The sequence below is a fragment of the Pseudophryne corroboree genome, chromosome 7 (genome assembly GCF_028390025.1).
Source record: "Pseudophryne corroboree isolate aPseCor3 chromosome 7, aPseCor3.hap2, whole genome shotgun sequence".
Lineage (NCBI taxonomy): Eukaryota > Metazoa > Chordata > Amphibia > Anura > Myobatrachidae > Pseudophryne > Pseudophryne corroboree.
This window is the reverse complement of record NC_086450.1, coordinates 251,719,709-251,741,417: the sequence shown is the minus strand read 5'-3', so window position 1 is coordinate 251,741,417 and position 21,709 is coordinate 251,719,709. Positions and strand designations below refer to the sequence as shown.

Sequence of the window (21,709 nt, the reverse complement as noted above, 5' to 3'; positions counted from 1 at the left end):
TACAAAAAATGTTGGTGCAGTTTCAGAGTAGCTTCAGACCTACTCGTCGCTTGCGATCACTTCAGACCATTCAGTTCCAGATTTGACGTCATGAACACGCCCTGCGTTCTGCCAGCTACGGCTGCGTTTTTCCGAACACTCCCTGAAAACGGTCAGTTGACACCCAGAAATGCCCTCTTCCTGTCAATCACTCTGCGGCTGCCTGTGCGACTGAAAAGCATCGCTAGACCCTGTGTAAAACTACATCGTTCGTTGTAATAGTACGCTGCACGTGCGCATTGCGCTGCATGCGCAGAAGTGCCGAGTTTTTGCCTGATCGCTGCACAGCGAACTAATGCAGCTAACGATCAACTTGGAATGACCCCCATAGGACGCTGCAGTAAAAGGATTGTTTTTCCCCCCTATCTACAGCGCAGAGACTTGCTGCAGATGCAGTGGCATACCCTCCAGCTGTACCTTTTTGGCAGGTACAGTACCTTTTTTTTATAGTCTGTACTGTTTTTTGACTCTCCAAGCTTCCATTATGTGTAAAGTGTTGGAGGGTATGTTGCTGCAGATGCAGTGGGACTATTTTGGGGTGTGGGGCTGGAGCTGCAGCTCCATCAGTCCTATTGCTAATCCTGCTTTGTGAAAACACAGCAGGCAAAGGGCAGAGCCTCCCATTGGATGTAACCTGTGTGGGAGGGCGTTTCTCCGCCAATCAGCTGTGGACTGGGTGTGATAGACCTGCCACTAACCCAGTGAGAGCTCCTAGCCACACCCAGCGTTAGAGACCCAGGCACAGAATCACAGGGCTATTATATAGGAGATATATATATATATATATATATATATATATATATATATACAGGAAATCCCTGCACTCTCACAAATACTACAACCAGCAGCTGGGGTGCCAATCAGAGTCCCGCCCTTTTTGGGGCGGGCCCATAGTACAATACAGGTTATCCCACGCTAATGGGAAAAGATAGCACTCTCCAGACTTGAGAGTGCTATCTTTTCCCATTAGCGTGGGATAACCTGTATATATATATAACCTGTATATATAACCTGTGTATATATATATATATATTCCTTGAAGAAGTCTGAACGGACGAAACGCGTTGGGTGTGCCTCTAACTGACCCTCCATTTTTTAAAGATAAGCATCATTCTTTTATCATATTAGATTTTGATACTCGGTATTTATATGTTTGTATTTTTTTTATATATATATTTTTTTATTTTTTCTCCAGTTCTCTTTTTATGTCATTTTTACTTCTATTCTACAACTTTTTTGATATCTTAACCCTTATTATAAATAAATGTAATTTTACTTTTTAATCTGAACGTATCCAGCCACTTCTTTTAGAATATTTTTAGACGTATTTTGACACCGTTGGTCGCTGGTGCCCCCATCCCCCTCTCTCTATATATATATATATATATCACATCCTGATGTAAATAGTGTGTCTTTCACTTGCCTGGCTGCTCCCTGGGGCACGCCCCCTACCGCCCCGCGACCACCTCTGCTTGTCAATCAGGCAGAGGCGATCGCAGCAGTGAGATACTTATGCATCTCACTGGGTGCGCATGCGCGGTGTGGCCGCTGCGCACGCGCACTAGACATAGGGCATCAGGCTACGATCGCTGCCGCTGCATTTGGGTCTGAATTAGGCCCCATTTCAACACAGTTAAAAACTCCTATACTTTTCAGTGGGAGTACATTGTAGACGAGATGCTTTCATAAAGGGTTAACATAGCAATTATGGTACAAAAAACATTAATTAATAAGCTTTTTTTGCCATAAATGTATGGTGACACATTGTGCAAGGCTACAATGGTATCTCACACTTAATTGAATATTATACCAAGAATATATGAACTGGTCATGGACTAGTTATCCTATGAAGGTGTAATTCTTAACATACAAGGGAGCCTGTGTGCACACTCCAGGTGGGCCCCTCCTCTTCACAGTGCAGCAGACTCTCGCATTGTGCTAGAATCTACTGCACATGCACAGGTCTCTGGAAACATGGTGCCCGCCGTTTTCCGGACACTAATGGGGAGATGTATTAAGCCTTGAAAAGTAATAAGTTGCACGGTGATAAAATACCAGCCAATCAGCTTCTAACTGCAATGTTGTAGACTGGGTTTGAAAAATTAAAGTTGCAATTGCTTCACCATGCCCCCTAACCTCCCACCAGGGTGGCAGATTATCCTGCAGTTAAACCATATTAGATTGTGCAGAGGGCTGTATAGACACACCAGCATCACCATCACAAAACCCCCTCCCCTGTGCAAGTCCTGAATTGTAATTCAGGTAGCTACAGTACAATCAGAATCCTTACTTGTAGCTATAGTGTGGAAATGCTGTATGTAATTAGCTATTGAGCACAGTGGCATAACTACCATAGGTGTAGTGAGGTTGAAATAAACCCAAAGTGTCCATCGAGTTCAACCTGTATTATGAAATTTTATATCATTTCAATGCTGTATCCTTGGATATTTCTTTCAGTTAGGAATTTATGTAATCCTTTTTTAAACTGATTGACTGAGTCCACCATAACTACCTTCTCTGGCAGAGAATTCCAAATCTTTACTGCTATTACTGTGAAGAACCCTTTCCTCGGTTGTGTATGAAATTTTTTCTCTTCTAACCTCGGGGGGTTATATATATATATATATATATATCTCCTCTGTCTGCTATTTTTAACTTCCATCACTGCAGACTTAACTCCTGCGTGCTACCCATCGCTCGCGCAGAACACAGGGAAGCCCTTTCAAAATCTTGGTATAGGGCCCTCAAAGGTCTAGTTACGCCCCTGCTTGAGCATGTCTTAAGTTGGACATAGCGTCCACTGCTAGTGATTTTAGGGGTACACTGACCTAAATATGTTACACCTATAATATTATTATTATTATTATTATTCTTTTTGTATCTATGAGCAGATTATAGATGTGAAGCCACCCTCTGTCCGTTTTCTACTGGAAGGAACAAGAATAGCAGCTTACTGGAGTCAGCAGTATCGTTGCCTTTACCCAGGCACTGTTGTACAAGGTGAATGAATTGTACAAACTGTACCACTATGTTTATGTATGTCAGTTTTACACTGACATTTGCATTGGTAGGAAAATGTAAACTTTTAGAATCATGAAGACAGCACTTTCTTTTGTAGTGTAACTATATACAAATGTTGTAGTAATCGTTGACTTTTTGTTATTAGGAAACACCGACCAAGAGGAAGACACAGACCTAGTAACAGTGGAGTTTGATGATGGAGATACAGGGCGTATTCCATTGTCTCATATCCGAATGCTACCTCCAGATTATAAAATACAGTGTAAGTATAACACATGTTGGGGCATAGTAATTCACAACACTTTCTTTTAACATATCTGTTTTTAGTATTTCATGAGATTTTAGGGGCCTATTTACTAAGCCTTGGATGGAGATAAAGTACCAGCCCATCCGCTCATAACTGTCATTTTTCAAACACAGCCTGTGGCATGGCAGATAGGAGCCGATTGGCTGATACTTTATCTCCGTCTGCTCTATCTCCATCCAAAGGCTTAGTAAATAGACCCCTTAATTAGGAAGGAATCAATAAGTGTATATTTTATTGCAGATATTTATTCTTACTATATATTCTGCAAAACAGACTTTTTTTTTAAGGCAATTATACATTGCAATTAAACCAAGTAAGGGTTATCTACTAATTGAAAATATACAGACACTTTAGGTTTTTTTAAATCGTACCTATTTGTCTGCCTGGTGCATACCAGGGCGCATGCCACACCTTTTCGGAATTGCCCATGTAAAATGAGCGTGGAACAGTAGTAAAGTAATTGGATGCACAGGAAAATATGCAACTAGGAAACTGTAAAGAATTAACTCCAGTAAGTAAAGCCTATTTCCACTTTAGGACCATTCATACATTGTTTTACACAATTAACGTTTTTCTCATAAAATATTGCTCTTTCAAACAGGCTATTATGCTGTGCTATGCTATGCTGTTAAGCTGAGAGCAAAAAAGAAAAATGCAAGGCAGTAAAAATCTGCTACTCTACCAATAGTGTGTAAAGTGATAAAGTATGTAAGACGTCAGCTGTAGTATTATTGCACACACGTGTAACTGTCCCAAGCTAGCAGGTTTCTTAGTGATCCTGTTGTATTGAATTTCCAAGCTGACATACAGTACTCCTTTCTCAGAGATGCTTTCTACTTCTTCTTTCATTCCCCCCTATTACTTTACACAGGTTTATGCTCACTCATCTCATTACATCTGCAACCGCACGACAACTTATTGATGACTGGAAATCTTATTCTCCTCAGGCTGCACTAAATAGAATTTTACATGTTTACCAAATGGAAAACATGACACAAATGTTTTATTGTTTTTCTTAATTGTTATACAAATTATGCAACTGGTAAGTTTTCTTGTTCATCATGTCAGCTGGTATGGATTCCAAAAATACAGACATTTGCTTGTAGTGCACTTCTTCAGATTCAAATAAAAATTTTGGTCTATTTTGCTTAAATTGTATTTGCCACCTCAGTAGTAATAAAATTACTAAAATGATTTTCTAAAAATATAAATTGTATTGTTACTGCATAAAAAATACAGTATATATTGGGAAATTGCAGATGCTATTATGGAGTGCTCTGTCTTTGCACCACTGTAATCTGTCATGCTAACTTCTATCTTTACCCTGATTGTAAAGCCCTGTACACATGTGGGAGATGTGTGCTGAGCAATCTAGCACAGACCGCTCAGCACACATCTCTCGCCCTGCTCAGCACTGAGCGGGGTGAGAGATGTGCGATCAATGAGTGATCTCACTAGATTTGGCATGCATGCATGCCACACCAGCACCCTACACATGGAGAGATCCATGCTTAATTTCTAAGCAATCTGGCTAGATTGCTTAGAATTTAAGCACGGATCTCTCTGTGTATATCCCCCATAAATTATAGCATCTGGTTCACTATATCGCTTGCCTCCCGTTGAGCCATCTAGTTAAGCTCCAGCATTGCGCCTTCTCCAATGAGCGATGAACCTCTGAACAAGTGCACGGCAGGTGTCGCCCATTCAATACCCTTTTGGTAGCTACAGTCCTGCCAGATTCTGTAGTATCCTGATCCCTGGAAATATACCAGCTTCCTTGAGCAAGGTGCATTTTCCTTTCTTGCCTTGAGATTTTCAACCACCAGCCTGTAGGAGAGTTCCCGTTTATTGCTCTAACTGCAGGCTTATTTCTTTAGTGAAAGTGCATTTGAATATAGTTGCAAAAACCTTTGCAGTCTGTAAAATGTAATTTCTGCTGCGGGGTACACTGGGCTCCACAAGGATAGACATAGGGGGTGTAGATTAGGATCTTGATCCGAAGCACCAACAGGCTCAAAAGCTTTGACCTTCTTCCCAAGATGCATAGCGCCGCCTCCTATATCACCCCGCCTCCGTGCACAGGAGCTCAGTTTGTAGTTGGTGCTTGCAGTGCAAGCATGTGACAGGAAGAGCTGCTCATAGCAGCTCTAGAAAAAAGCTTTTTCTGAGGAAAAAAGAAGACTACAAGGGCTGCAGCAGAGCACAGATTGTGCTGGATGTCAGTAGACATTGCCTGCTGCAGCTCCATCTCTCCCCCAGAGGCGCTGTACACTCCCGTGCCCTGGTTGCCGGGTACCTACAGCAGGAGGCTCCGGTTTTCTTCCAAGTTAGTCACACACGGCTGGGGCTCTCCGGGATCGCGTGGCCGCACTTCGGGAGGAGGTAAGTGGGTCGTACTTTATCGCGATCCGGCGCGGCCGGTGGGAGGCGGGCTGCGCGCGCTGGCGGTGGACACTGTGGCAGTACAGGCAATCCCACTAGATCACCAGGGCATGGGTGCAGGTCAGGTTTTCTCTCTAAACCTTTTTTACAAGTAGCCCGCAGTACCCGGTGGTTTTGCCAGCAGAGGCGATAAGGCTTAGACCTAGAGCCCCTCCCCCAGCGCACCATTTCCCACAAATGTTCCCGCCCTGGAGCTGCATATCTGTCTCTCCCTCACTCCCTGGCAGTGTCTGCGGCGCCATTATCCCTCAGCTCACTGTTCCTGGGAATGCTTGGGCAAATCCTCCTATGTAAAGCCGCCTGGTTGTCAGTGCTGTGACTTTACAAGACACTTAAGTATTCTACCTGCCTTTTTTAGTCAGTGTTAGTTAAGAAAGAGTGCACTTAGTCAGGGTTTCCTAGTACAATTACCCTGTGATATACATCCAGTTCTTACTGTGTACTGTTATATCTATTGTTATATAGCTGTGTAGGCTAGTCCAGTGCAGTATTATTGTTAGTAATAACCTCTGCATTGTACAGACTGTGACTATTTGTGTGTGCATTTGATAGCTGAGTGGTGTCCATTTCGTGTCTTTCACTCAACCTGCTATCCCTATATTCTATAACCTGAGGGGGCTTGGTGCGTCAGGATTTATCTAATATAAGATTTTCACAAAGATATACTGTATTACGTATTTTTCTCTGTGATTTAGTCACCATATCTCTCCTTTATCTCTGCTGGTGCTGACTACACTGCGCAGGGGTTTGGGCTAGAGGTATTGTGCTGCTGACAAATTGTACTGTGTTACCTGATACTGCAAGTTATATCATGTCTGCTTCTGAGGGTAACGGTTCTGGGCTGAACACACTGCCGGTGTTGCTGAAGCCGCAGATACCTATGAGGAGAATATAGCAGCTTTGGGCTCTGGTTCTGGGGGCTCCTTGCCCCCCAGTGGGACGGTGGCAACGGGGGCAAATAATGACCCACCGTGGGCCACTTTTTCCACGCTTCTGCATACGCTAGTTCATAAACTAACACCCCCTATGGGATCCCCAATGCCGGTGCAACCGTTTGTGGTCCCTGCAGCTAACCCGCCGTAGGCGGACGATTTATCTGCTCAAATAAAGAAGTTGAACCAGTCCCTGACTACTAAAAAGTCTGACCGGCGCTTGCCTACGTCCAAGTGGTCCTCTAAGCGAGCGCTTGTCTCCTCACAATCCACTGCTGTCACTGACACCTCGTCGGATGAAGACGGAACTTACACTGACCCCACAGGTTCTGACTCAGATACGGCTGATGGGGAGGGTAGTTCACATGTGGATGTTCCTGATCTTTTGGAGGCTATTAAGTTGATTTTACAGTTTATGGATGATCCCGAGCCATCCGTTCCTCCTAAGAAACCAGATAGGTTCAAGCGTCAGAAGGTGATTAAACAAGTTTTACCTCACTCTGACCACCTAATTGATATACGTCAGGAACCCTGGGAAAACCCGGGTATGAAGTTTGTGCCTCAAAAGAAGATCCTGGCTTGCTATCCCCCGCGCCGGAGCTGTCTAAGAATTGGGAAACGCCTCCTCCAGTGGACTCACATGTGGCTAGGATGGTGGTTTCCTCAGCTCTACCGGTCACCACCGTCACGTCTCTAAAAGAGCCTACGGATAAACGTGTGGAGGGTTGTCTGAAAGCAATTTACACCCTCACGGATGCTGCACAAAGGCACACTATTGCAGCTACTTGGGCTGCAGAGGCCATTGAAGCATGGGCCTTGGAGTTAGAAGCTGACCATGCTAGACAATGCTTGTCTTATATTGTCACAGCTTCTCGTTGTATTAAAGAGGCGGCTTCTGATGCTGGTATCCTGGCAGCCAAGGCCTCTACTACGTCAGTCCTGGCTCGCCGGATATTGTGGCTGAGATCCTGGTCTGTGGATCTGGAGATATTCTGTTTGGGGAGGATTTAAATAAGATTGTGGCTGACTTGGCTACTGCCAAAACTGCCTGTCTGCCAAGTACTGCTCCTTCTGTGTCGAAGGCTAAAGCTACTTCCTTTCACCCCTCTCGTCCTTCAGGTAAAGCAAAAGGTCAGGCGTACAACAAGGAGGCCCGCACTTCCAAACCTGGTGAGCCTAAGCCCAAAAGAGCCTGGGCAGATGTCAGCCAGCTTCCAAGACAGATAAGCCTGCCGCATGACGGGGCGGGCCTCCCTCTGGGGGATCCCAGGGTGAGGGGCCGACTTCTAGGGTATACCCAGGAATGGTTGAAGACCACTTCAGATGCCTGGGTATGGGAAGTCGTCACTCGAGGTTACGCCATAGCCTTCAAAAACTGACCCCCTCATCGATTTTGCTAAACAGATGTCCCGTTGGACAAGACAAAGGCAAACACTCTACATTCGGTGGTACAGACCCTCCTGGATACAAGAGTCGTAGTACAGGTGCCTCTTGCGCAGAGGGGCCGGGCGTACTATTCTCCACTGTTTTTAGTCCCGAAACCGAATGGGTCCTCCCGGCCCATTCTCAACCTCAAGGCATTGGACAGGTTTGTGAAGGTTTCCAAGTTCCGGATGGAAACCCTTCGCTCTATAGTTCTGGCCTTGGAACCTGGGGACTTCATGGTCTCCCTGGATATACAGGATGCTTACCTGCATATTCCTATAGCAGTGTCTTATCAGCAATACCTTAGATTTGCGATTGGCAACTGCCATTACCAGTTTCGGGCGTTACCTTTTGGTTTAACAACGGCTCCGCGAGTCTTTACAAAAGTCATGGCAGTGATGACGGTGGTACTCTGCCGTCAAGGGGTCAGGATACTGCCGTATTTGGACGACTTGTGAATCCTGGCAAATTCCCCAGAACTTCTAGATGTGACGGTCCGGTTTCTGCAAGCCCACGGGTGGCTCATCAACTGGAAGAAGTCATCCCTGATCCCTGCTCAGAGCATGGTGCATCTGGGAGCACTATTGGACACTCACAACCAGCGGTTGTTCCTGTCTCAAGAGAAAGTCCTGAAACTTCAGGACAGGATTTGTTGCTTTCTATCTCGTCCGCAAATGTCGATACATTCGGCGATGCAGGTGCTGGGCCTCATGGTGTCAGCATTTGAAATGGTGGAGTACGCTCAATTTCGCTCTCGCCCTCTCCAGAGGCTGATTCTAGCCAAATGGGACGGCCTGCCTCACCGGATCAGGTCTCAAATGATCTCATTGACTCCGGAGGTCCGTCTGTCGCTGCTCTGGTGGCTCCGGGACCAGCAACTGTGCAGGGGCCGTAAGTTCTGGATATCCGACTGGGTCCTGTTGACGACAGATGCCAGTTTAAGAGGTTGGGGCGTGGTGCTGGAGCAACACTTCCTTAAGGGGCGGTGGACCAAGGAGGAGTCCCTCCTCTCGATCAATATTCTGGAGTTGCGGGCGGTCTTCAATGCCTTGAACCTAGCCCAACATTTAATTCAGAACTGTCCTGTTCAAGTACAGTCGGACAACGCCACCACAGTGGCTTACATAAATCATCAAGGCGGCACTCGAAGCCGCCTAGCAATGAAGGAAGTCTCACGGATTCTACAGTGGGCAGAACGCCATCTACCGGCCATATCGGCAATATTCATTCCGGGAGTCCTGAATTGGGAAGCGGACTTTCTCAGTCGTCAGGACGTGCATGCCGGCGAGTGAGGCCTCCATCCAGAAGTGTTTCAACTCCTAGTGGAAAGGTGGGGCCTTCCAGACGTAGATCTGATGGCGTCTCGACACAATCACAAGGTTCCGGTCTTCGGAGCAAGGACAAGGGATCCTCAAGCAGCATTCATGGATGCGCTGGCCGTACCGTGGAGGTTTCGGCTGCCGTACGTGTTCCCTCCGGAGTCACTCCTGCCCAGGGTAATTCGGAAGTTCAAGCAAGAAATAGGAATTCTGCTTCTCATAGCTCCAGCGTGGCCCAGACGGCACTGGTTCTCAGACCTGCAAGGCCTATCGTCAGAGCGTCCAATTTTACTTCCACAATGCCCAGACCTCCTCGTTCAGGGCCCCTGTGTCTACCAGGACCTAGCCCGACTGTCTTTGACGGCGTGGCTCTTGAAGCTTCCGTCTTAAGGGCTAAAGTGTTTTCTGAGGCGGTCATTCAAACTATGTTGCGGGCCCGGAAACGGGCTTCTGCTCAGATTTACTATAGGGCCTGGCATTCTTACTTTGTTTGGTGCGCATCTAACGCTTATGAAGCTTCCAAGTTTAGTATAGCCAAGTTGTTGGCTTTTCTTCAGCAGGGCCTGTACTTATGCCTGCATCTGGCCTCCCTCAAGGTTCAAATATCTGCCTTGTCGGTGTGGTTTCAGAGAAAAATTGCGACTTTACCTGATGTGCATACCTTTACTCAGGGAGTGTTGCGTATCCAACCTCCCTATGTCCCGCCTGTGGCTCCTTGGGACTTGTCGGTGGTTTTGGGGGCGTTACAAGAAGCTCCGTTTGAACCTCTTGGTTCAGCTGACCTTAAGTGGCTTTCCCTTAAGGTGGTGTTTCTGCTGGCTATTGCGTCAGCTAGAAGAGTGTCGGATTTGGGTGCCTTGTCCTGTAGTTCCCCATATCTGATATTTCATCGTGACCGGGCGGTTCTTAGGACTCGTCCCGGCTATCTACCTAAGGTGGTTTCTTCGTTCCACCTTAATCAGGAGATTGTAGTTCCGGCACTTGTTTCTCCTGATCTGTCTCCCAAAGAGCAGTCTTTGGATGTGGTACGGGCTCTTCGTATCTATGTGAAGAGAACTGCTCCTATTAGGAAACCTGATTCTTTTTTTGTTGTGTTTGGGTTTCTCAAACGGGGCTGGCCAGCTCATAAGCAAACTCTGGCCAGATGGATTAGAATGGTGATTGCACATGCTTATGTGAAGGCTGGTCTTTCTGCTCCTGATCACATTAAGGCCCATTCTACTCGGTCTGTTGGACCTTCTTGGGCGGCCCAACGTGGTGCGACCCTTGAACAATTGTGCAAGGCAGCTACGTGGTCCTCTGTGAACACGTTCATAAGGTTCTATGCCTTCGATACTGCTGCTTCCCAGGATGCTTCCTTTGGACGCAGGGTTCTTGTGCCCGCTACAGTGCGTCCCCTCCCATAAGAACTGCTTTAGGACATCCCCTATGTCTATCCTTGTGGAGCCCAGTGTACCCCACAGCAGAAAACGAGTTTTATGTTAAGAACTTACCTTTGTTAAAACTCTTTCTGCGAGGTACACTGGGCTCCTCAAAGCGCGCACCCTGACGCACTTAGCTTCTTTGGGTTGGTATGGCATTAGCCGCTGATACTTCTCCTGTCGGGAGAGTGTGGTGTTTGTGGCAACTGGCAGTTGTCGTCTCTTTTACTTGCTACTGCATTGGGCTGGTTAACAAAACTGAGCTCCTGTGCACGGAGGCGGGGTGATATAGGAGGCGGCGCTATGCATCTTGGGAAGAAGGTCAAAGCTTTTGAGCCTGTTGGTGCTTCGGATCAAGATCCTACTCTACACCCCCTATGTCTATCCTTGTGGAGCCCAGTGTACCTCGCAGAAAGAGTTTTAACAAAGGTAAGTTCTTACCATAAAACTCGTTTTTTCAATCTTTAGTTCACTCTAATCAAGATTATTTTTTCCAGGGGGATACATTTTAGAGGGGAGTTCAATTAGTGGCGATGATCTCACCCAGCCGAATTTGCAAGACACTTTATGGCAGTAAGAACTCGCACAAAAATATTCGCTACCCCGTAGGATAGTGAGCGCTTTTGTGCAAATCGGGGAGTGAATAAGCTGGCAAGACAGGCTGCCTTTGCCGGTGCTTAAATGCCACGACAACAGCAATTTGCACCCTTTGTCGGAAATAGAATTCCTTTCTTAGATTCTAAAGACACGCTAATCATATTTAAAATATTTGTGCATTATTGTGTAATATTTCTATATTTCATATCTGGAATAAACATACGTTACTTTTGCCCTAATTGTGGATACCAATCTACTGTATCAGTTGTACCTACACTAAGAATTTTTATAACAGGGTTGCAGTTAGCTGCAGGTTATAGATATTGTTGGGAGGGCCTGGGTAAAAGCTATACTAATAAAAAACGACATGTATGGATGCTGGGCCTAAGTGAAGGAAGTTACAGATAAACATGAATAAAATGGGGAGAGTCTTGCTTACACATTGAAATTAGTCAGCAGTTAGACATCAGTGTGTAACAGTGTCATAACTGGGCTGCACGGTGCCCTGTGCTGGCCACACCTCTTGTCCAATGGCTGCATAAAGGAGGTGGGCTACTGGTGCTGGGGTCGATGACTTCATGGAAGGGGCGAGGTCACCAAATGCTAGTAAGTGCAGCACTGCCCGGAGTGTCCTCAGGACACCTCGGGGTACTGCAGAGACTGCAGGGTGCCTGCCTAGGGTGTCTGATAGATGCTCCAGCCAGCACTGTAGCAGAGATCCTGGCTGCAGGATGCTGTTCTAGCACCCTGCTAGCCAAATGCAGGGACTTTGGGGCAGTGACGGTGCCAACCATAGAGCTTTGTGCTTTGTGTGGTGGCACCGCTCACACACCCCTAGTTATGGCCTTAGTGTGTAATGTTGCACCATCTTGGAGACCCCAAAAGCAGTATAATAAATATATCACATATGTTGTTGCACAACTCACAAAATATGTTGGGGCAGATGTACTAAGCCTTCGAGAGAGATAAATTACCAATCAGCTTCTGTCATTTTTCAAAAACAGCCTCTAACATGGCAGTCAGGAACTGATTGACTAGTACTTTATCTCTCTGCACTCTATCACTCTCCAAGGCTTAGTACATCTCCCCCACATTGACATAAGTTTCATTAGTCACAGTAGACCAGGCTTTGTCAACCAGTGTGCAGTGGCACACTAGTGTGCCGCGGAGCCAGAGCAGCTTCCTGCACCTTCAGAGTGAACTGTTGGCCCGTGCTCTTCTTAGAGGATCAGTCGTGCTCCGGCCGTGACGTATGCCTTGAAGATGCGGCGGTGTGATATCATAGGTCACAGCCGCTGCTTCTCACCACCCAGCCAGCCAATCCACCTGCACACACATCTTCCAGTTCCTGCCTGCATACACAGCTTTCCTTGCCCACCCACATCCACTGCTCAGTATTTGCAGCACACCACTCTGAACAATCCCCGCCACTGAGGGACAGGGAGGAGGATAGCTGACCGGTAGCGGCTAATATTTGTTGTTATTTTTTTTTCTCCTGTGGGGAACAATAGGATTTATGTGGGGATAATAAGGATTTATGGATGGAACAATGTGAATAATTTATGTGGGGAGCAATAGGATTTATGTAGAGAGCAATGTGATCTATGTGGGGAGCAATGCGATTATTTTTTCTGTGTAGGCCAATGTATGTGTGGATTTTTTTTTACTATGAGGGCCAATGTGTGTTTTTTGTTTTTTTCTGTGGGGAATTGATGCTGTGCCTTGGCAATTTTAAAATATTGTTCGGTGTGCCGCGAGTATAAAAAGGTTGAAAATCACTGCAGTAGACTGTACAATAAATATTTTGGAAGGGGATTGTTGATTGTGTGGTTTTTGCTGAATGCTAGAATATTTAAATTTATATATGTGACTTTAAGAGAATGATTTGTAGAAAATTATAATTTTAGTAGTCAGTAGAGGTAGTGACGTTAGCCATCTAGGCAGATCTTCCATGTTACATCATTTGCAGCGAGTTCATTAAATATATTTTACAAGATTATAATGTCATTAACATCCTCATCATCAACCTCCTCATTCCTGATTAGAGATAGCCCTTCCAAAAAATAGTTTTGTACGGGTCCAAACAAACCAAGCACTTGACATACAGGTAAATGACATACAGTAAATATAATATATGCATCGGATTTTGCTAGACAAAGAAGATCGCATTTCCAACTCTTCTTACTGTAAGTGGTGTTACTATGGACACCTTTTTATTGCATGATGTAAGCTATTTTTTTTATACAAATTATTTTTATCAAGAATAAAAATTATTCTGATATTTATTAATGATTGGCCATTGGCCATTATTTCTGGTGATTTCTTGGTGAGTGGGTGTATTTCCAGACTACCACAGACTCATGAGTTGGAGACTTGTTACACAAGGACATCTCTTGTGGCTTTAGGAACTAGTAGGGGGGTAAGGGTTAGGGTGTAGAAATGGGAAGGTTAGGGTTAGGAACCGGGGAGGAAGGGTTAGGTTTAGGCACAAAGAAAGGGAGGTTAGGGAGGTTAGGGTTAAGCACCCCCGGGGAGGGTTAGGGTTAGGCACCCACAAGGGAGAGTTAGGGTAGGGGACAGGGGAAGTTTAGGGTCTTACCTGCGGGACTGTCAGGATTTTAAAGGCCAAATTGCTGATGTAGGTATTCTGACCATTAGCATTCGTCCATTTGCATTACCTACTGAACATTTCCATGGTTGGCATAGTGTTACATAGTTACATAGTTAGCGAGGTTGAAAAGAGGCAAAATGCCCATTGGGTTCAACCTGTATTCTGTGTTAAGCTGTTCATATTATAAAGCACCTGCTGAAGTAATGGTTTAATACCAATTGACAACTACGATTCTACCACTCCCAGATATTTATGTCACTATGTTAAATGCTATAACCCTGGATACGTTTTCCAGTTATAAATTTGTCCAATCCGTTCTTAAATGCATTTACAGAGTCTGCCATTATTACCTTCTCCGGCAGGGAGTTCCAATCTTTATTGCCCTTACCGTGAAGAATCCTTTCCTATGTTGTGTACGGAATTTTCTCTCCTCTAGACTCAGTGAGTGCCCACGTGTCCTATACAGAGTTCTAATAATGAACAAATCTCCTGCTAGCTCCTTGTAATGACCCTTTACATAATTGAATATATTAATAATGTCTTCTCTTAGACGCCTCTTTTCTAGAGTATACATATTTAACCTAGTAAGCCTTTCTCGTACTCCAGTGTCTCTAACCCTTTAATCAATTTAGTAGCTCACCTTTGAACCCTTTCTATGTCCCCCGATATCTTTTTTATAATATGGTGCCCAAAATTGAACACAATATTCAAGATGTGGACGTACCAATAATTTGTACACTGGCAGGATTACATCTTCGTCCCTTGTCTCGATGCCCCGTTTTTTGCACGCAAGCACTTTATTTGCCTTTTTTGCTGCATTTTGACATTGTGTACTGTTACTAAGCCTATTATCTATGAGCATCCCAAATCTTTCTCCACCATGGTTACCCCTATATTTTCCCCATTTAGAGTGTAGGATGCATGTGTGTTTTATGTCCCAAAATGCATAACTTTGCATTTTTCTATATTGAACCTCATTCTCCATTTAGACACCCAGGTTTCAAGTTTAAATAAGTCATTCTGTAGAGACTCCACATCGCTTTCTGAAGTAATTACCTTACACAGTTTAGTATCATCTGCAAAGATTGACACAGTGCTTTCCAGGCCTATTCCTAGATCATTGATAAATATATTGAACAGTAGCGGGCCAAGTACGGACCCTTGTGGTATTCTGCTGACTACTGGTGCCCAGCTGGAGAACATCCCGTTGACCACTACTTGTTGTACTCTGTTATCCAGCCAATTACCTATCCATGGCCCTCATTCCGAGTTGATCGGTCGCAAGGCGAATTTAGCAGAGTTACACACGCTAAGCCTACGCCTACTGGGAGTGTATCTTAGCTTCTTAAAATTGCGACCGATGTATTCGCAATATTGCGATTACAAACTACTTTGCAGTTTCTGAGTAACTTCAACCTTACTCTGCCTGTGCGATCAGTTCAGTGCTTGTCGATCCTGGTTTGACGTCACAAACACACCCAGCGTTCGCTCAGACACTCCCCCGTTTCTCCAGCCACTCCTGCGTTTTTTCCGGAAACGGTAGCGTTTTCATCCACACGCCCATAAAACGCCGTGTTTCCGCCCAGTAACACCCATTTCCTGTCAATCACATTACGATCGCCGGAGCGATGAAAAAGCCGTGAGTAAAAATACTATCTTCATTGTTAAATTACTTGGCGCAGTCGCAGTGCGAATATTGCGCATGCGTACTAAGCGGATTTTCATTGCGATGCGATGAAAAATACCGAGCGAACGACTCGGAATGAGGGCCCATGTGCAAATAGTATATCCTAGGCCAAGTTCCCTTAACTTGATGATCAGTCTCCTGTGAGGCACTATATTGAACGCTTTTGCAAAATCTAAATACAGCACATCCACTGCTTTACCCTGGTCAAGATTCGTGCTCACTTTCTCGTAGAAGCTGATTAAGTTAGTTTGACATGATCTGTCCCTTACTAACCCATGCTGACTTTTGATAATAATCTTATTAACCTGCAGATAATCCTGTATGCTATCCCTCAAAATACCTTCCAATATTTTACCCAATATAGAAGTTAAACTAACTGGTCTATAGATACCAGGATTATTTTTTGTTCCCTTTTTAAATAAAGGCACAACCTCAGCTATGCGCCAATCCTTTGGCACCATTCCTGATGTAATTGAACTTTGGAAAATCATGTATAGGGGTTTTGCTAGCTTCGACATAAGCTCCATAATAACCCTCGGATGAAAACCATCTGGGCCTGGTGATTTATTAATCTTTATGTTGCTTAGTCTCTCCAGGAATACTTCCTCACTTAAATAAGCATCAAGCTAAGAGTCATTACCTTCACTATCGTTATGCACTACTCTCATCGTCTGATCCTCCCTGGTGAATACTGAGGAAAAAAAATTGCTCAGTATTTCAGCTTTTATTTTATCGCCGTTTATTAAAGCTCCCAATTCAACTTTTAGTGGGCCTACGTTCTCCATTAACCTTTTACTGTTTATGTATTTATAAAACTTTTTAGGATTGATTTTACTCTCTATAGCGATTTGTTTTTCGTTTACAATTTTAGCTGTTCATTACTTTTTTGCATTTTTTATTGCATTCCTTATAATGCTGGAATGACTCCTCCCCTTTATAGATTTAAATGTGTTGAAATCACGCTTCTTTTTAGCCATTGCTTCTTTGACCTCCTTATTGAGCCACATTGGCTTGTGTTTAGTACTCCTGCGTTTACTGCTCATGGGAATTAATTTGTGAATATTGCCATCAAGCAACCCTTTAAAAGCTACCCACATTTGCATTGTGTCTTTACCATGAAACAAAACTTCCCAGTCAATGCCGTTTAGTGCCTGTCTCAGCATATTGAAGTTAGTTTTTCTAAAGTTAAATGTTTTAGTTGTTCCCTTATAGCTATGTTTCTTGAAACTGATGTCGAATGTGATCATATAGTGGTCACTGTTTCCCAAGGTCTCCCCAACTTTAGTGTTTGATATAATGTCAACATTATTGGTAATAACTAGGTCCAGAATAGTTTTACCTCTAGTTGTATCCTCGACTAATTGAGTCAAGTATTGATCCTTTAATGTATTTAAGAACCAGCTGCTCCTAGTTTTTACACATGAATCATTACTGCAATTTATATCCGGATAGTTAAAATCCCCTAAAACTAGGATGTTCCCCATTCCCGCAGCTTTTTCAATTTGCAGTAAGAGTTGTTCCTCGTCATGTACGCTAATATCCAGTTGCTTGTAGCACGCGCCAATGACTAGTTTCTTTTCTTCTGTGCCCCCACTTGTGATCTCAACCCATAGTTACTCCATGTTATCTCCAGTCCCCTCGTAAATACCATCTATTATGTTTGGTTTTAGAGATGGTTTAACAAAGAGACATACCCCTCCTCCCCTTTTGGTATCCCTATCCCTCCTGAAAAGAGAATATCCCTCCAATATCCCAACCCAGTCGTGAGAGTCGTCTCACCATGTTTCTGTAATACCTATAATATCATACTGAGATTTAGATACAAGCAATTCCAATTCCCCCATTTTACCTGATAAGCTTCTTGCGTTTGCAAGCAAACATTTTAGCTTAGCATCTCCCTTGCCCATTTGTTTTAATGATATCTTATCTACCTTTACAAGTGCCCTTCTAGACTTACCCTTACCGACTGTTAATCTCCTCCCTCCCTTTCCACCCCCATCATACTTAATACAGCTTTCCTCACTGCTATCTCTATTTGACCTATCAAGACTTTCCAAACCTGCCACCCTGATGTTAGTATCTTCCCTTTTGCTATGGACATAATTTTCTATATTCCGTATAGTTGAGCCATATTCGTCGTTAGGTGATAAATTGGGAATATCTTGTGCAATACCTGCGTCAGTATTTCCGGCGTCAATACCCATGCAAATACCTTTGCCAGCTGATCTTTCGCTCCCCCCTTCTCCACCCCCAAATTGTTCACTACCCCCATCTTACTGTTCTCACTGTTTGACTCGTAGCTTCTATTTATTATTATTATTATTATTATTATTTATTACAAGTTATTTATATAGTGTACACATATTCCGCAGCGCTTTATAGAGAATATTTGGCCATTCACATCAGTCCCTGCCCCAGTGGAGCTTACAATCTATATTCCCGACCACATGTAAACACACATTCACGTTAGGGTTCATTTTTGTTAGGAGCCAATTAACCTACAAGTATATTTTTGGGTTGTGGGAGGAAACCGGAGTATCCGGAGGAAATCCACGCAAGTACGGGGAGAATATACAAACTCCACACAGTTAGAGCCATGATTGGAATCGAACCCATGACCTCAGTGCTGTGAGGCAGTAATGCTAGCCATTACACCATTCTAGCTAAACCCTCTCCTCAGGCTCCTAGTTTAAAAGCTCCTCCAACCTTCTAACCATCCTGCCCCCCAGCACCGCAGCCACCTCCTCATTCAGGTGTAATCCATCACGACAAAAAAGATGGTGTCTGGCTGAGAACAAAAACCCTTCCTTCCTACACCAGTCTGTAAGCCACACATTTACCTCCCTATTCTCCCTCTGCCTCCCTGGGCTAGAGCGTGGCACTGGTAATATTTCAGAGAATATTACCCTAGATGTCCTTGCCTTAAGTTTCTTGCCTAATTCCCTATAGTCTTTCTTAAGGACATCCCACCTACCACTAACTTTGTCATTGGTGCCAACATACACCAAGACCGTCGGGTTTTTACCAGCCCCTCCCAACAATCAATCTACCTGGTCCGTGATGTGCCGTACCCGAGCTCCCAGAAGACAGCAGACTGTAAGGCGATCACGGTCCCGGTAGCAGATTGCCCTGTCTGTCCTCCTGATAATAGAATCCCCTAACACCACAATCTAACTAGGTACCTCACTAATTTTTTTCCCATCTGTACCGGGGGGACCAAACGGTATCCTCCGGTTCCGTCATTTCCTCACTGCCATCCTCAGAATCTTCGTCCAATCGGGCAAATTTATTGGGTTTGGCAGATCGGCGATGTCCTGTCTCCGTCTCCCCCTCTTCTTCTTCCTTCTAACCGTGACCCAGCTGTCTACCTGATCATCCTCGTCTACCAGTGATCCCCCCTGCAACTCCTCCACCATTCTAAACTTTGCTTGAGATTGTGAATACTCCTCAGTCGTGTAACGGTCCGCTCTAGATCAGTTAACTGGGCTTCCAGGGCGGCCGTTCGCTCACATTTCGCACAGATGTACCCACACATGGACTGTTGTGCCAGGTGCGCATACATCATGCACTACACGCACTGAGTGAGGTTCTCAATCGCGGCCACCCCCATTTTTAATTAGTGCTAACTCCCTGTTATTTTCCGAAAATTAAAAAAGGGGGACAACTATATATAGGACAATATATAAGGGACTTATATGTAAGGGGCAATAAGGGACAATAAATAAATAAAGGACAATTAAAGGATAAATTAAGTACAAATAAAATATAGTAAAGGACACAACGCAATACAATACAGTACTATGGCCCTCATTCCGAGTCGTTCGCTCGGTAATTTTCATCGCATCGCAGTGAAATTCCGCTTAGTACGCATGCGCAATAATCGCACTGCGACTGCGCCAAGTAATTTTACAATGAAGATAGTATTTTTACTCACGGCTTTTTCTTCGCTCCGGCGATCGTAGTGTGATTGACAGGAAATGGGTGTTACTGGGCGGAAACACGGCGTTTTAGGGGCGTGTGGATAAAAACGCTACCGTTTCCGGAAAAAACGCAGGAGTGGCCGGAGAAACGGGGGAGTGTCTGGGCGAACGCTGGGTGTGTTTATGACGTCAAACCAGGAACGACAAGCACTGAACTGATCGCAGATACCGAGTAAGTCTGAAGCTACTCTGAAACTGCTAAGTAGTTTGTAATCGCAATATTGCGAATACATCGGTCGCAATTTTAAGAAGCTAAGATACACTCCCAGTAGGCGTAGGCTTAGCGTGAGCAACTCTGCTAAATTCGCCTTGCGAGCGATCAACTCGGAATGAGGGCCTATATCCTATCTGTGAAGAGAAGCAATATTCAACAGAACAGTAATTGGTAAAACAATATAATCAAGGACAAGGGGAGATACAGAAGGACAGAGAAAATTAAAAAAAAGAAAAGAAAACAGTCACTTATACAGTAATGTAGTTAAGCTTATACTTATCTATCCTTGGGGGTAATTCCAAGTTGATCCCAGCAGGATTTTTGTTAGCAGTTGGGCAAAACCATGTGCACTGCAGGGGAGGCAGATATAACATGTGCAGAGAGAGTTAGATTTGGGTAGGGTGTGTTCAATCTGCAATCTAATTTGCAGTGTAAAAATAAAGCAGCCAGTATTTACACTGCACAGAAATAAAATAACCCACTCAAATCTAACTCTCTCTGCACATGTTATATCTGCCTCCCCAGCAGTGCACATGGTTTTGCCCAATTGCTAAAAAAAAATCCTGCTGCGATCAACTTGGAATTACCCCCCTTGTGCGCCCCCTGATCTTTTTCTTTATTGCAGCAGTAGTCCCCGGCTCTTTGCAGCAAGCTAATCAAGTAGTAGCAGCAGCAACAGCAGCAATCTCCAGGCCCCTCTGTCACGCTCCTCTGATAGCCGCAGTAGCGATCTCTGGCCCCCTTGTTCAGCTCCTACTGGCAGCAGCAGTAGTAGGTTCTGATCCCTCAGGCAGGCTGTGGGGGCAGCAATTTACGGCTCGGCCGCAGCAGCGTCACCGGGCAGCCCCTAGTACACACTCAAACAACACAGCTTTTAACTTACATACAGAATCGCAGTCACTCATACAAAAAACAAAAACGCAGCCCCACACACACACACACACACACACACACACACAATATCTCAGCTCCTCACTCACAAGACACAGCCCCTCATGCAATAACTCAGCCCTTCACACAGAGCCGGCCCTAACCAATATGATGCCCTAGGCACCACCGCTGGTTCCGCCTCTGACCTTGCACCTCTTTCTCAGCACCATCACTTCTCACCCATAGCAGTCCTTATTTTGGTGTTTATACCCCCTATATTTTAAATAGGAACAGTTTGCACATTTGGCGCACAGCCCAAAAAGGGGTGTGTTTTTGCTGGCAAGGGGCATGGCCACACAATAGTAACCCCAATTCCAATTACGCCACACAGTACTGCAACTTCATTCACATTTGATCATGCGATAGTGTTCATAATTCATATTACATCCCACAGTAGTATCACTTTACCTTATAAACGTTACTACTCTACATCACACCCTATTGCTCTTTATTCAAATTAGACGACACAGTAGTGCCCTTTCTATACGCAACGCCACATAGTAGAGCACCTTATACACATAATGCCACACATTAGTAATGCATTTATACACATAATTCAACACAGTAATGCCCCTTACACATATGAGACACATTATTAATGTCCTTATAAACATAATGCGCCTTACACATTATGACAACCTTTATTAATGCCCTTTTACACATAATGTCCCTTACACATAAGCCGCACATTATTAATGCCCTTATACACATAATGACACACATAGTGCCCCCTACACATTTGCTGCACATTATTAGTGCCTCTATACACATAATGACACACATA

General features: G+C 44.5%; 1 protein-coding gene across 4 annotated transcripts in view; it reads left to right on the top strand.

Annotated features, from left to right (window-relative positions):
* Positions 1 to 21,709, top strand: part of TNRC18 (trinucleotide repeat containing 18) — a 1,076,633-nt gene that overhangs the window by 912,743 nt on the left and 142,181 nt on the right. For all 4 annotated transcript variants that reach the window (XM_063934091.1, XM_063934092.1, XM_063934093.1 and 1 more), the window contains 2 exons: positions 2,931 to 3,039; positions 3,206 to 3,322. In XM_063934091.1, the coding sequence (XP_063790161.1) occupies positions 2,931 to 3,039; positions 3,206 to 3,322 (226 nt within the window). The remainder of the gene's footprint in view (positions 1 to 2,930; positions 3,040 to 3,205; positions 3,323 to 21,709) is intronic.